This window comes from Anarhichas minor, unplaced genomic scaffold (assembly GCF_050575085.1).
Source record: "Anarhichas minor isolate MPS153535 unplaced genomic scaffold, ASM5057508v1 ptg000025l, whole genome shotgun sequence".
In the NCBI taxonomy this organism is placed as follows: domain Eukaryota; kingdom Metazoa; phylum Chordata; class Actinopteri; order Perciformes; family Anarhichadidae; genus Anarhichas; species Anarhichas minor.
In genome coordinates, this window is record NW_027466471.1 from 7,593,687 (window position 1) to 7,608,344 (window position 14,658).

Consider the following 14,658-nt stretch of genomic DNA (forward strand, 5'->3'; position numbering starts at 1 on the left):
TGAAAGGCTTTTACTCAAACCAATCTGTTTGAACATGAGCAGTGCAGCAAAAACATTTACAAATTACAAATGATCAACCCTTCCTCCTATATGTCACCTCACCTCAGACATGAATGCAGAAACCATGTGGGAAAACAATGCTTGGAAGGGCTGTAGAGGGACACAGGTTTGAAATGGCTCCCATGGGTATACATGATAAAAAAGAATCTGCAGTTGTTGGTAGATTCTCCAACTTTATACCATTGTGACCCAGTTTGTTGAATGACTCACGATAAGTTGGCCAGCCAGCTGATTGCCAACACAGTGAATGTCAGTTAGTCATTATCACTGCCATATTAATTGCAGTGATAATTAATCCCTGCCATATGGCTCTCTTGTCAGCCAAGTGCATGACCTCAGACGTGCTTCTAGGTCAATTAGGGAATTTGCTTTCAATCCCAGTATTTAGCGCTAACATTAATTTCAGCCAGTACTTTACATATATATATTTTTGTAGAGAAGTAATGAGATAATGGACATCTCTAATGTCCTACTGAGGATATACCTGCATATTATACCAGAACAAATACCACTGCTCCTTAACAATAGGCTTGTATGATCAGATTAAAAAATTTCGTGTGTGTTTGAAATGCTCAAAATCTATTCAAGTGCACAACTTAATTGTCCCACTATGTTTAACATGCAGCCACCGGTTGGTGTTCTGCCTCCATGCGATAAAACATGTATAAGAAAATGCGTGGATTTTGGTCTAGTATCGTTTAGAGAAAAGAACACTGACAACTGGAATTATTAATGGGCTGCTGTTTTTGTCGGATTATGTGACTGTAAAACTGAAACGTGTAACAGTGTTATTGCTGCGAACAAGCTGTTGCCATATTTGGATCGATCCAACAAACCCCATTTTCGTAATTGTGGCATCCGCCGATGCGTACTGCTCAGGGGTGTGTGGACTGGCTCTCTGTCGCGCTGGTGTGTGTGTGTGCGTGTATGTGTGTGACAGACAGTGAGAAAGCGAGAGAGAGAGAGAGAGAGAGAGAGAGAGAGCACTCCAGGTTGGCGCAGGCACCGGACCGGGAGAACGGAGCGTTGTTCACGGCGGCAGCATGGCTTCGTCTCACGGGAGAAACGACATGCGCTTTGCAGACTGGATGGCAAGTTTACCGCAGAGCATGCACACTATTCCGCTCACCAACCTGGCTATTCCCGGTAGGTGTCTCTTTTACGTTGCCCCAGTGTAATCAGGTGAGGGAGTGTGTCCATGTCTTTCTGTCCGCGCGCATTTCGTGTAGCTGTCGTAGTAAATGAGGAATATATAAATAGGTTGTGAGTTTCAACATTTACAATATTGTATTGGTTTCCAAACTTTGATGTTTTTCTTGGCAACCCTTACAACCTAAATATGGCTTTGGTTTCATTTTACCTCATTAGAACAAAGGGTAAAACCTGTTGCGCAACGTGAGAAGTGCCATGTATTTTGAACAGTTCAGCATCCTCTTGTGATGGTCTGCTGTCTTGCTTGTCCTAATATTCCGAGGAGAAGATAAGAGGTAAAAAAAAATAATAATAATTATGACTAAGAGCTGCTCTAAAGATTAAGAATATACATAAACCATGAGCTCTGTATTATGTGGGACTTTTGGCGTTTGTACTGGGGTGGTGGCCACAGAGGAGGAGAGAGTGGGATGGGTTCAGTCTGTGCGCACAGTACATCACAGCGCTTCTCATAGAAACTGAGTTAGACCTTCAGCCAATCGGTGTGCAGGTCTCCTTAAACTCCATTCAAATTGGAAATGCTGGTTGTAAAGCCCACCACTCATCTGAGTGGTGGAATGGCCTAGCCAGCTAATTCCATATCTGCTGCCTAGTGATTATCACACCTCCACACAAAGCTCTTTCATCCTTAATTTTCTTGCATTTATAATCCTCCGCGCTCCCCACTCTCTTTTTTCCCCTCCTTTCCATCTCTCCATCTCTTGCTGTTAGTACCTGGTGTGTTTATGTGCAATGATGGCTTTTCAGGTGCAGATGGCTTGGACCTTGAGTCCAATGAGGCGTGGCATATTACCAGCACTGTCCACTGCTCTTAAGGATGCCAAGACACATGCAGTCCAGCATTAGATGTAATCAAATACTCACTGATAGACAGGAGCAGGATGACGTGTATTACCTCATGCTTGTGATTTTGCCAAATCACCTGACATGTGCTGTATTACGCCACAGTCCACCATGCCAAGCCAGCATGGGAACATGCTCTGTCCCATTTAATTAGGTATCATTACTTCTTATTGGCCCCGCGGCCTGCAGCTCAGCTGCTCTCTGTCTATCCTCCATTTGGATGCTGATTCTGTTAACATCCGTAGATTCTTTGCACTTTCTTGTGCTTGTGTGCACTAGTTTGGTGTAGGGTTTGTCGAGAAAAAAAAAAGTCCACAGGATTTAATGAGTTTATTTAGCAAAAACGATGTGTTCTTATTGCAGTATATATTTGATTTCCTTCAAAAGTCTCTCATATTGCATCCCTTTATCTCATTTTGGAAGGCAGCATTACAAGCCTTTGTTCAAGCTGAAATAAAACTGGGACAGACAAGAAACAAATGAGCCAACTGCTTTATTTCCTCCACAAGTTTCACTCTTCCTTTGAGTTGAAATGATATTACATTCATCATGTTAGATTCCTGACATACAATCCTTGGCATCCGCCCACTGTTGCCTGTAATTCAGTGATGCTATTTATTTGACAGGAAAAAAAAATAGAGTTCACCAGCCTCAATGATACAGGCCAAAGTATTTTGGCAATTTGGAGCACTCATGTGGGGGTGATGTTATGGCATGGTGCTCTGCTGTTGCCAGAAAGCTAAAGTGTCTGCGTTGCCAGCATTGCACTACTGTACTCATTAGTATACAATCTGTATGATTCGTGATGATTTTATCATAACATTTTGCGGTGACAGAGAAGATGGTATCTGATTTTAATGCCATCTATTTTCCATATTTAGAGTAATTGGATATGAACTAATGCAGCCAAAGGACCTGTGTATGATAGGAAAATATATGTCCATACACGTAAACCATTATAGATTCTCAAGGTAGCATATGACAGATATTATCTCTGTCCTCTTGCTGTTACGTTTGACTGAGATCTACCTGGCCAATCTCTAGTAAAAACAGTTCAAAAGTCACATTATACAGTACAATATATACTAATTCACTGATCATGGATGGCCACTTCTGCCGTGAACTGCCTTTGTCAGGATGATTAAATGGTTAGTCAGTTTGTTTGTTTGTTTAATTATGCACTAATGGTGAAGTGCCAGCTAATCGCAGCAAGGATTCCTAACTCCGTACAGTATGTATGTAACATACCAGTACCAACCACTAATTCAATATTTCGTCAAGTGGAGATATTTTATGTACAGACCCTAAAGAGGACAAATGCTGACCAAAGTGCTAAGGTTTAGACAATTTGAATAAAAATGACAGAAAGTGACGTGCTCCAATTTTTACACTCAAAAGCGCGTACGGGCACAGTACACTTAATAGTAAGGCGTAAACTGTTTCCCAGTCAGAAATTGGAAACGCTCAATCACCCCGAGTTTAGATTGGATTGGAAATATTGGTCAAAATGTATTGTACACTGGTGTCCAATTATGCAGTGCTTTAAAAACCAATAAAATTATTAATTTAATTGGAAGACAATGAATGGAGGCCAGAACAGGGGGAGGGATGGTCTTTCTTCTCGAGTAGCCTCGCTGTTGCATGCTGAACAAGCTGCAGGCGAGACAAGGCCAACTGACTGACTCCCACACAAAGAGTTACTGTAATCAATAAGTGAAGACATAAAAGCATGTTTCCGAGTCCCTAAAGAAGAGAGACACTGTTTTAATTTCTCAACAGTTCTCAGGTGAAATACACCCTTCCACTCAGGACACAGTTGGAATTTAAAGGGTCATAAAAAGATGGACAGCAGGTTTCATGAGGCTGCATATTCTCACTGTAACCAGGATATGAAGTGTTAGTAAATATTTATTTAATTCATTTCTTTAAATAGATCCCACTGCAAGCATATCCTATGGGAAGAAAATGGGCACTATAACGGAACCTTGTGGTACACCGCAGAGGAAGACAAAATGTGAACAATAAATCCTGTCCTTAGCTGATCAAAGCCTGATCCTGAGTGCCAACATGATTCCCACATATTGCAAAATTGATTGTTCTTTTCTCTTTGATTGTCATAGAGAGCTCCCACTGAATTAAAACCGCGTGATTATCAGAGTCCAAAGACACCAACAAATCATTTGTCACCCGGAGGAAAGCTGACTCAGCTCTGCTGTGAAGGCTGACTGAAATGTGTCCAGAAAAGGTGAAGAGCTGTGAAAAGACAGCTTTTGTCAGAAACAGATAAAAAAATGTATTTTTTTTTTTTTTTAAAGAAAAGGTTTTTGAATACAGTCAGATTTTCATTTTTTGTTTTTGTTGATACGAGGGCAGCATTGAACATAACCTTTTGACCATGTGAGTTGTTTATTTTGCTGTGACTCATGACACCACCCAGCAGCCAGGTGCATTGTGGTTCTATCATTTATTATATAAAAATAATACATATTTTCATGAGCATATTCTTGCCAGTCCTCCGCTGGTCCAAATCACCTTGTTTGTGAGATAAGAACATGATTGCTTTCAGACATGACTCGTCTCTCTGTGCTTGGTCCCATTATGCCACTTTTGCCTCACAATGTGCCAAACTATCGAGTCTACAAGTCAGATGACCTGCGCCAGCTCTACTCTGTTGCTAATTGGGGAAAAAGGTGAGGGGATGAGCAGGAAGGAGCGGTAGCAGATTAAAGATGGAGGTCATTGAAGGGAGAGAAGGAGGGAAAGATGCAGGGAGTAGTTATCATTTTCCGTCCCCCAAGCTGATCAGCGGGAGACATGATGGGCTGTTTTTCTGAGGCTATTGTTAGATCTGCATGGTGAGTGCTGCAGACTGCCAGTTCGCTGCACGTTCGTCCGACTGAGGTGGTCAGCAGAGGTGTGCTGCCAGAGATACTGTGAATCTGTTTCTCAGTGGTTCTCTCACCATGAAACAAGCTTTACTGCAGGGAACGGCTGTTTTGCTACCATAGTAATTAAACTGGATCTTCAGTATACCGTATCTGTGTCCTACAGGTGTGCACACGGACTAAATGTAAATTTAAAGTTCTATGTTGTTTGTATTAATCAACTAAGCTTTGGTTATTTTTAAGCAACCAACGTGTTTACATTTACTCTCTAAGAGATTTATGTCAACAAATAATCCACATCTTTTCTTTCTGGCTTTTTAAAACTCCATCAATCGATTTTTGACCACTAGGAGGCGGAATAACTCCAAAACAGGCCGATATACATACCGCAGTGACATGTTTTTCTCCTTATTTTACCCCTTTTTATAGACACATAATATAAACAATATTGATCAATGCAGCTTTAACACTATTTGTTGAACTGGCCTCACTCGTTTTTTTCATTTTTCACATTCTTGGTGATCAAACAAGTTTGGAAAAGGGACACATTTGATTTAAATCTTATTAAAATAAGATCTTGTATTATGATGAACGAAATTGTCATGGTATACTACTGTGATGATTTGGCCAAGATATAATGAGCACGCATGAGCACATTAATTGTTTGTTTGTTGCTGTTACATTTTTTTTGTTTCAATATATACAGTGACTCGTAAAAAATGTAGCATCTAATTCAAAATTGGACAGCAGTTACCCAAAATTAATTAATTCGCTATCAGGTAAAATTCAATTTTTTAAATGTTTGACTTTATTCAAAGCAAACAAACTACTGGACAGAAGAAATTACTTTACCTCAAAGATGCTAAAAAGCCCTCAGGGTCATATTTACATAAGAGGGCTCATGGGAGCCATACCACCCCTCTCCAATGGCTGACTGTAGCAGCGTATGGCTTTACCATAAGTAAGAAATGAATAGCATACCTTTGGCCAGGGGGAAAGGGTGAAGGCAATTGGATTGAGTTAAGATGGCCTCCAAGGCAATAAAAAGAAATCCATTACAGAAAAGGCATCTTCAGTCAGTCTTGCCGGCTCCCTTGGGGCAGAGGGAAAGGCCGGCCCAGGACTTTTAACTGTAAATCTGTCCGTCAGTCCCAAGACCATTATGCTGCCACTTAAGCCCCTGAACAAGGATGAATGGTATCATATGCCAGGATTAACACTGGCAGTGCAGTGAGATGCTTCAGGGGCAGGAAATCAGTCGGCTTAAAGTCCATTGGAAAACAGAGGATGTAAGATTCAAAACAAACAAAGCAGGAGAAAATAGTTCGGTAGAAAGAAAGACAAAGAGAGAGAGAGAGAAAAATAACTGAGAAATGAAGCAAATGGGTGGCAAGTCACAAACCACCCAAATCTCCTTTTACCTCAACTGTAGATTGACCAAAGTCATTGTGTCTGACCAGGTGCACATTCAGGTCTTTTTATGACTGACAGCAAAGTATTTTTCCAATGTTACAAGTCGCTCGAGGAAATCTTTTTGTCAGAATATCTAAGAAACGGGCAGAAATGATTAGGTATGGATTCTCCACAGGCTGCTCTTGCCTCACCACAGCAGTTAATTGAGTTTTCCAGCAGGAGGACATTCATCTCGATTCTAAAAGTCAAAAAAATTCAGCCACATCGGTGATGCATGGGCTTTGTGCGCACCGCCAGTCGAACAAGATGGAAGAGAGTAACACGGTGGGAAACAAAGTGAGACTGGAGCGAATTGAACAGGAGTTTGAAGAACATCGGGCTGTAGGGAGCAACATGACTATATATAGAAAGATCCATGAGAGGATGGGAAGTTTCATTTAGCTCACCTCCACCCTGTTACTTTACACTATCGCTTTATATACGTTATGTTGCTCTGTAGAGTCCACGGTGAGCAGAAATGATTTGTCACGAAAAAGGGCATAAACCACCAGTGCTCCTCACTGCTCTCATTCCGCCAGAATTACTCAGTTAACACAGGTCAATTCTCTAAGGTAACAGTCATCATCATCATCGTCATCGCCATCGTCATCATCATCAAGTGAATCATTACCTCTGCTCGTTTCAGCCTTTATCTGCTTGCACTCTGGCACATTGTCTCTCTTTTCCACGTTCTTCTCATCTTATTCACCCCAGTGACGAGATTATGTTGCAAAGTTCACATTTAAAGCTGACGCCCACTAGCACTATTCAAGGATTTAGTTATTTTCAGTGCATTTTGGGTGTTTGTCCATGCACACATCTTCCTGACTATCTACTGACGTCGTATAAAGAGCGAAATAGTTCACACGGTGCCGGTGGGAGGCGAGTTGGATCGGTCAAACAAACAGGACTTTCGTCCAGGAGACAGCTGTTTGTGTCCTGTGCGAAAAAACGTACAGTTAACGTTGACATTTTGTCACAGCAGTCGTTAGTCCTGTGAGACGTTAGTGTGGTTATTTATGGTTATTTAATGTAACTCGGGTGAGTCGCTAGTCACATTATCGTCACACTCTTTTATTAAATCTAACTAAGTGGTTTTGTTTCCTTAAATCTAACTTTCTGTGGAGACGGAAGTTTATTTTGAAAATACACTATATAAGTGGAAACTGACTCGTCCAAAACCGACCCTGGAGGCGGGACATAGCGTCATAGTTTGAAACTTAGGGCCACTGACCACGTGTCGGTATTTTGACGAGTTAGGAGTAAGAATATGTTGGATCTTCACATCTATCAAAGCTGAACCTATTGAACTGCAGGAGTTTGGACATTGTTTACAGTAAGCAGATCATTCCAAATGATGGACTATGGCCCTTTAGATCAATGTGAACCAAAGCATAATCACTATGCAAGCCTTAAGCCTTTACCACCAAATGAGTTGTTTTTTTGATACAGATGGAAAAGTTTGTTCACTGTATGTTGAGGCCACACGGGAAGTAGTAATTTGGATTTCCTTCAGTAAGCTCTGAGATTACTGGCTTGTCTAACGTTCTGCCAGTTAAACATATTAAGAGAGCAAAGAAATTGTGTAAACATCATATATTGTCTAACAAATGTGGATTGTTAGTTCCAGTAGACAATGCTAAAAGGGAAATGACTCATGTCTGAAGCACGATGTTGTTAGATGGAAAGGACTGTATGAAGATGAAAGTGCGACGTCTGCACAGTTAGTTTCAAAAGTGTTTCCTTAGACTTCTAAATGAATGTGTTGCCCTTGAGACACGGCCCGAGCGTTAAAGTGGAGCAAATGTTTTTATAACATAAACAACATTAAATCATGTTCACAGCTCAGGCAGCTTTCTCTGCCGATTCCTATAGGTGTTCCGCACCTTTTGCACAATGTTCGGCCCTTCAGTCGCTGTTTGTTCTCTCTGCAGTAGAGCATAATGTCTTTTTGTCATGCATGCTAGTTAGTAACGCACAAATATGTGATTGTGATTATTTCTCACCATGTTTTGGCATTTTGAATCAATTAATAAAGAAAAAAAATAACTAGATTAGTGGATAAATAAAACAATAGTGCGATAATGATTATGGTGTTTTAGTTACACAACAATATTCTTTATTCTGCAGAAACAGCACAGCCAGCTGTTGTGACCGGTTAAGGTCATACTCTGTTACGTTGCGACCGTGGTGGTACGAATGAGCCTGTAGAGATGCTGGTTGCTGCCCTGCCCCCAGGAGTCAGCTGTCCAACCTGCTTATGGTCATTCTCTGGGCTGACTGAGAAGACCTGGCACTGGAGCATAGCTGAAGGTCAAACTCAGGCCCTGTGTCTGTGTGTTGGTGGAGGAGAGGAGGGGGAATGTTGCTTTGAGTGAGGGAACGTGACAAAGCTGATTGCAGTTATGAGAGCAGGAGGAAGATACCAGAATTACTGTCAGCCTAATTTGGATAACGTGTGCACAAACACACACACACACACACACACACACACACACACACACACACATTTGGAAAATTTCACATCATGTTTCATCAGGACTACTTTCTGCAGAAGAAATAGATTTATGAATCTTTTGATGTTTTACTGAGTGATAATGAGCACTACAGGTGGCCTGCCAGCAATGTAATGGTAGGTCAGCTTGTTCAGGTGCATCTCAGTGCAAGCAGTAGTTCAGTAACCTCGTCTGGCAGGAAGGATCGTATTATCTACGAGAACCCGTGAAAGGGAAATGGGCCTTTCTGAGGGGTTTAGAAAATCTCCATGGCTCTGAAATTGCAAATTGAGTCACCGAAGACTAGAATAGACCGGATTTTGAAGGCATGCAGAGTGTCAGAGGCAGAGGATCGAAGATCGGCTTCAGGTTTAACCAAAAATACTGTTATTCACTGTCAGTATTGTTGCCATGATGTTGTCCAGCACTGACCCCACTCTTCCAGCTGTGTCCCGCCGCAGAAATAAGACCTACAGCAGTCAACACCTGCATGCGTCCTCATGTTTGTGTCTTCTCCAGGTTCCCATGATTCCTTCAGTTTCTACATTGACGAGGCGTCCCCGGTGGGACCCGAGCAGCCAGAGACGGTGCAGAACTTTGTTTCTGTTTTTGGCACGGTGGCCAAGAAACTAATGAGGAAGTGGTTAGCTACACAGACGATGAACTTCACCAGCCAGCTGGAGGCTGGGATCCGCTTCTTTGACCTGCGCATCTCCACCAAACCCCGCGACCCCGACAACGAGCTGTTCTTCGCCCACGGGCTCTTCAGTGCCACGGTCAGCACAGAGCTTTGCTGGTTTTTGATGTGATAAATCTTTTTGCAATGCTTGTGGTTGATAAGTGATGTTTTTACATAGCTGTTTGTGGCAGTGATAGTGCAGACTCACACATGGTCCTTCAGAGATTTTAAGTACATCAGTCTTTTATGTGCCTATATTTCATATACTTATGTCATGAAACAAATTATTTCTACATGTATTGGTAATTATTATGCTTTTCTTTTAGGTCAGAGAAGGTCTAGAGCAGATCAGCAGTTTCCTGTCGTCTCATGCCAGAGAGGTTGTGTTCCTGGACTTCAACCACTTCTACGGTGTGCAGAACCTGCACCATGAAAAACTGGTGGCCATGTTAAAAGAGGTGTTTGGGGACAAGCTCTGCCCAGTCGTCTTCGCTCAGGAGGTACTGTAGAAGCTACAAGCCGGCCTCAAACGTTTATTCCAGATGCTTCTCACAATTCAACAACTCTTGATTTAGAAAGAACACAAATCAGGCTCTCATTGTGTGTGTGTGTGTGTGTGTGTGTGTGTGTGTGTGTGTGTGTGTGTGTGTGTGTGTGTGTGTGTGTGTGTGTGTGTGTGTGTGTGTGTGTGTGTGTGTGTGTGTGTGTGTGTGTGTGTGTGTGTGTGTGTGTGTGTGCTCTTTTGAAAATTATAGTTTTCTCAGTGCAGCATAACAGTGATTTCTATGTTTTGATGTCTTGAGATGCAGAATGATGGTTATCACATCCCTTATATTTGTTCATTGTTTTTCACACAGAGTATTTCCTTTTGCATAGAAGTTGAGTAGAAAAGTGCTCCCATGCTCAGACAGATTTGTCTCTCTGCCGCTTTTCTCAGTCCCTTTTTTTTCACCCTCCACCACTTGATCCACCTCCCTCCCTCCCTCCCCCCAACCTGAGGTGACGGTGTATCTCTAGAACCTGGAAGAAGGAGTAGTAATCAATACCAAAGATCATAGTTTCCTGTCAGGTGCTACAGCTGTGTGAAGATGGAGTGTATGAGTAAAAGGACAATAGTGACTTGTGGATTCTTGGAAAAGTAATGATTACAATAATAAGTCTTCTCAGTGCTGTAGGTGCATCTCGGGTGGTGTTTAGAGAAGACAAATGAATGGTGTTCTTTCCTCCACAGGTATTATATTCACTCCTCGCTCCCCTTTCTTCCATTCCTTTGTCTTTGAGTAGATCTCTTCTACTATTTCCTTGTCACCCCTCTACCTCACAATAGAAATACCCAGGGGATAATATACAGCTGGAGGCTCATTGTCACATAATAAGTATGAATGATGGAGAATCAAAAACTAAATAAATGAGCTACTGTATGTGGATCTTGGGGTCAAGATGAAACGGCCTGTACTTCAACTCTAGCCACCTCCTTAGACACCATCCAACTTATTACCTGGCTTCTCCCTTTAATCCACTGACAGGGGATATTTATTCTCGTTTTTTTTGTTGTTGTTGCTAACTTAATTGATTTACCTACACTCGTCCAGCGAAAATCTTTCTGCAGAGATTTAACCAAAATATATGTTTCTCATGTCCATACGCTACACTGTGGCAGAACGGCAGCCATAGCTATGTAAACATATTGCTGTTTATGAAAAAAGGTTGACTACATATAGATCTGCACAAAAGTGCTATTCATTATTTACTAGGAATGGGATTTCTGGCAGGTAGTCTGCACCTCTTGACTAGCCTGTAGTAGCTTTAAAATATAAATTTAATTTGTGTTTTTACTCTTTCGCCTTTGTTTTTTTTCTCGATTAGCAATACACTATGATTAGACATAAAAGACAGATTCTCTTCAGAAATACCAATGTTAATTGTGTAGTGGAGGGTATATATACGCAGGTATACGGAGTAGGTTTTTGGAGTATATCCACCTCTAATACTGTCAATTTGCTGTATAATCAGCTATTATCCTAAAAAACATTTAAATACATAGGAGTATACCCCCTTTCTCCGTAGTGATCTATCTAATGCAATATACACTCTTCTCAAGGGACTACACCGCCTAACGATGTCTATGGTCAATCAGAACCGAATATTGAATCAAAGCTGCTTAATAATCAGCCGTAGTGATGCATCATATCAGGCAATTACATCCATTTATTCATAAAGATTACGAGACAAACTTCCAAGTCCAGCTCAGCTACTTGTTTAAAATGTTTTCTGTCACTCAGCACAGAAGGGGCTCTTTTGTATTTACTATTTAGCACCCATCACCTTTTTTTTTCGTTTGTCACCTATAACCTGAGCACATGCCTCCATCTCCAGGTGTCTCTGCAGTATCTGTGGGAGAAGGAGTACCAGGTGGTTGTCTTCTACCACCACCCCAATGCCCTGGAAGTGCCCTTCCTGTGGCCAGGGCAGATGATGCCCACTCCCTGGGCCAACACTACCGACCCAGAGAAGCTTGTTCAGTTTCTCCAGGCGTCTGTCACTGACCGCAGGTCAGCCTCTACTTTTATTTTATTTAATGCATGAGGTTAAATGGGACTTAATGTGATCTAACCATGATGGTCAATCAGCCATGACCTTGATTTATTGTCATCCTTTGCTCATAGTTCAGGAAATAATGACTTACAATTTAATTTGCTGTAGTTAGTTAAACGTAGCCAACTAAGAGGATGGGAACTAGGATGAAATGCACAAGTTATTACTGGCTATGTGACACACCGATGGCTAAGTTATAAACTAGACTAGGCCTAAACCTAGTATGGCCCCGCTTTTCTGCGGTCGTGCCAAAATTCAGGTAAAACCACATTTTTCCCCTTTAAAACACATTAATACATTCATGTAAAGGAAACTGCTAATAGGAAGCAATCTTCAAAATCTGACATAAATTTGCATGTGAAATAGTTTTTTTTTTTTTTTTCTGACAGAATAAGTGTTTTTTCCCCGTGTGGAACATTGATGTATTCGTTTAGCACCTCTCTGCAGCAGATGTCATAAGGTGCTTTACATAAACTGGATCAAATGCACACAAAAAGAAAAACACAGAAAAATAACTTATGAATACGTGATGTGACTCCTGCAGGAGGAAGGGGACCTTCTTTGTCTCCCAGGTGGTTCTGACACCAAAGGCCAGCACAGTGATGAAGGGCATGAATAGCGGACTGAGAGAGACAATCACAGACAGGTGTGTATGACTGTTTATGTATGACAGAGACAGAAAAAATGTTTTATGATCATGTTCAGTATGACACTAAAATTGGATGAGATGCGGGGTTAGCACGGCAAACAATATTATTCAACGTATGCACAGGCACTGTGGAACCAAACTTATAGCAACACCTTTTGCCCCAGAGGCCACAGAAATGTCATGGTTGAAACAAAACAACTTAAAACAAAAATTCATGTGCACATGCACACTCACATAAACAGTCATATGTGAGTCATTGTAGCATTTTATAACTAAATCCAGAGGCATGTTGTTTTTTCGTCGGTATCTCTAGGCGTTTGACACTGACTTCAAGTTGCTTTTAAACAGCTGACACAAACCCAAGGCGATGCTTCTCATCCTTATCCTCCCTCTTTCTATATCTCCCCTGCTCAGTTTTGGTTCAGGATTTTCTTTTCATGCTTTACCCCCAGTTTTGTCTCTATATAACTCCCTCTTAGTGTCACCAGTTTGTTAAAAGCCTCAGCAGCAACAAACGTCAATTTTCCTGGCATGAATTATTCATTTGACAACTCCACTATCAGCCATTCTCACCAGGCGTCTGGTTACTTTGATGTAGGCGTCCTTCAGAATTCCATCCATTCGTTTTGCCACACAGGCTGCGAGCGTAGACCTCGACAGACCAAGGAAGCGAGCATGAGGAGGCGACAACTCTGAGAATTTTGCCAAGTAGAAACCTGGGCGAGGCATCTGCAGGAGTAACACCCTCCCCCTGCTGCACGGCTCACATGAACATGTCCAGCAAGTGTTCAGAGTGTCGTCCTCACAGCTGGTGTCTGGCTTGCAGACATTTCATGCTGCGTCACAGAGATCTTTTATCACAGCGTGCCTCTCTCTGTGTTAAACCAGCCAACCATGAATCATCCCTTCTTCTATCCCTCTTAGATCTTTTGTGACTTTGTATCCCCGTCTTCCTCATTCCCCTAACATGTCTCTGTGTCTCTGTATATGTGTGCGTGTTTCCGTGCGTCATCCCAGGGCCTTACCGGGCATGATGCAGTGGATCAGATCGCAGAGACCCGGGGAGAGCGGCATCAACATTATCACAGCTGACTTTGTGGAGCTCGGAGAGTTCATCAGCGCCGTCATCACCCTCAACTATCACCTGGATGACGAGGAAGATGATGCCACCTGAGAGCCCACAGGGGGCGGCGGGGAGCACGGTCACCACCACTAGCACTAGGGGCTTTGGTCTATGCTCTCACTCTTTTCTCTTTGGCATTTATTTCAGGAGGAGAGCTGCACTGCTCCTTTCACTTTATTTAGGGGTATAGTGAATTGACAGCTCAAATGGCAAAAGGGTGTTGAGGTAAGAGAAGTTGGGATTGGGAGAAACGACACAGGTGTTTGATTGGAGCACGAAGAGAGTGAGGTTACGATTTTTCTTTCTTCTATTTTGGGGATCGACATTTTGTTTCTCAAGGATGTTGATTTTCTTTACTTTCTGTGCTGTAAAAGTAACTGCATTTTCCACTGATCAAATGCACTGTTTTCTGACTTACCACTTCACCTGGGGTAGATTCCTCACAGCATATCGACTTTCAACTAAGTGTATTGGTACATTCTTTTTTTGTATTCTAGTGACAGTTTTTTTCAGAAGTTGTTGTAAAATAAGCTTATGTAACTTAAACCACTCTAATTCTAGGCTGGTTTAAATAGCTTGCCGTTCTTCGTCCAAACCTGTACAAAAGTTTTTTTTTAATAATAATTACAGTATGCATCCCTGGTCAGATCACTGCAGGTAGAATG

General features: G+C 41.9%; 1 protein-coding gene across 1 annotated transcript; it reads left to right on the top strand.

The window, feature by feature from the left end:
* Positions 1 to 1,088: 1,088 nt before the first annotated feature.
* plcxd3 (phosphatidylinositol-specific phospholipase C, X domain containing 3) lies at positions 1,089 to 14,044 on the top strand. The gene is made up of 6 exons (XM_076099685.1): positions 1,089 to 1,206; positions 9,467 to 9,723; positions 9,953 to 10,126; positions 12,003 to 12,178; positions 12,766 to 12,867; positions 13,888 to 14,044. Exons 1-6 carry the CDS (start codon positions 1,104 to 1,106, stop codon positions 14,042 to 14,044), a joined length of 969 nt encoding a protein of 322 aa, XP_075955800.1. The 5' UTR covers positions 1,089 to 1,103.
* The last annotated feature ends 614 nt before the right edge of the window (positions 14,045 to 14,658 follow it).

Excerpts from the sequence above, each read along its gene's own strand:
- plcxd3 (XM_076099685.1), top strand. The coding sequence starts at position 1,104 with ATGGCTTCGTCTCACGGGAGAAACGACATGCGCTTTGCAGACTGGATG. Across the intron at positions 1,207-9,466 it reads CACCAACCTGGCTATTCCCG|GTTCCCATGATTCCTTCAGT; the intron begins GTAGGTGTCTCT and ends TGTCTTCTCCAG. Across the intron at positions 10,127-12,002 it reads CAGTCGTCTTCGCTCAGGAG|GTGTCTCTGCAGTATCTGTG; the intron begins GTACTGTAGAAG and ends CTCCATCTCCAG.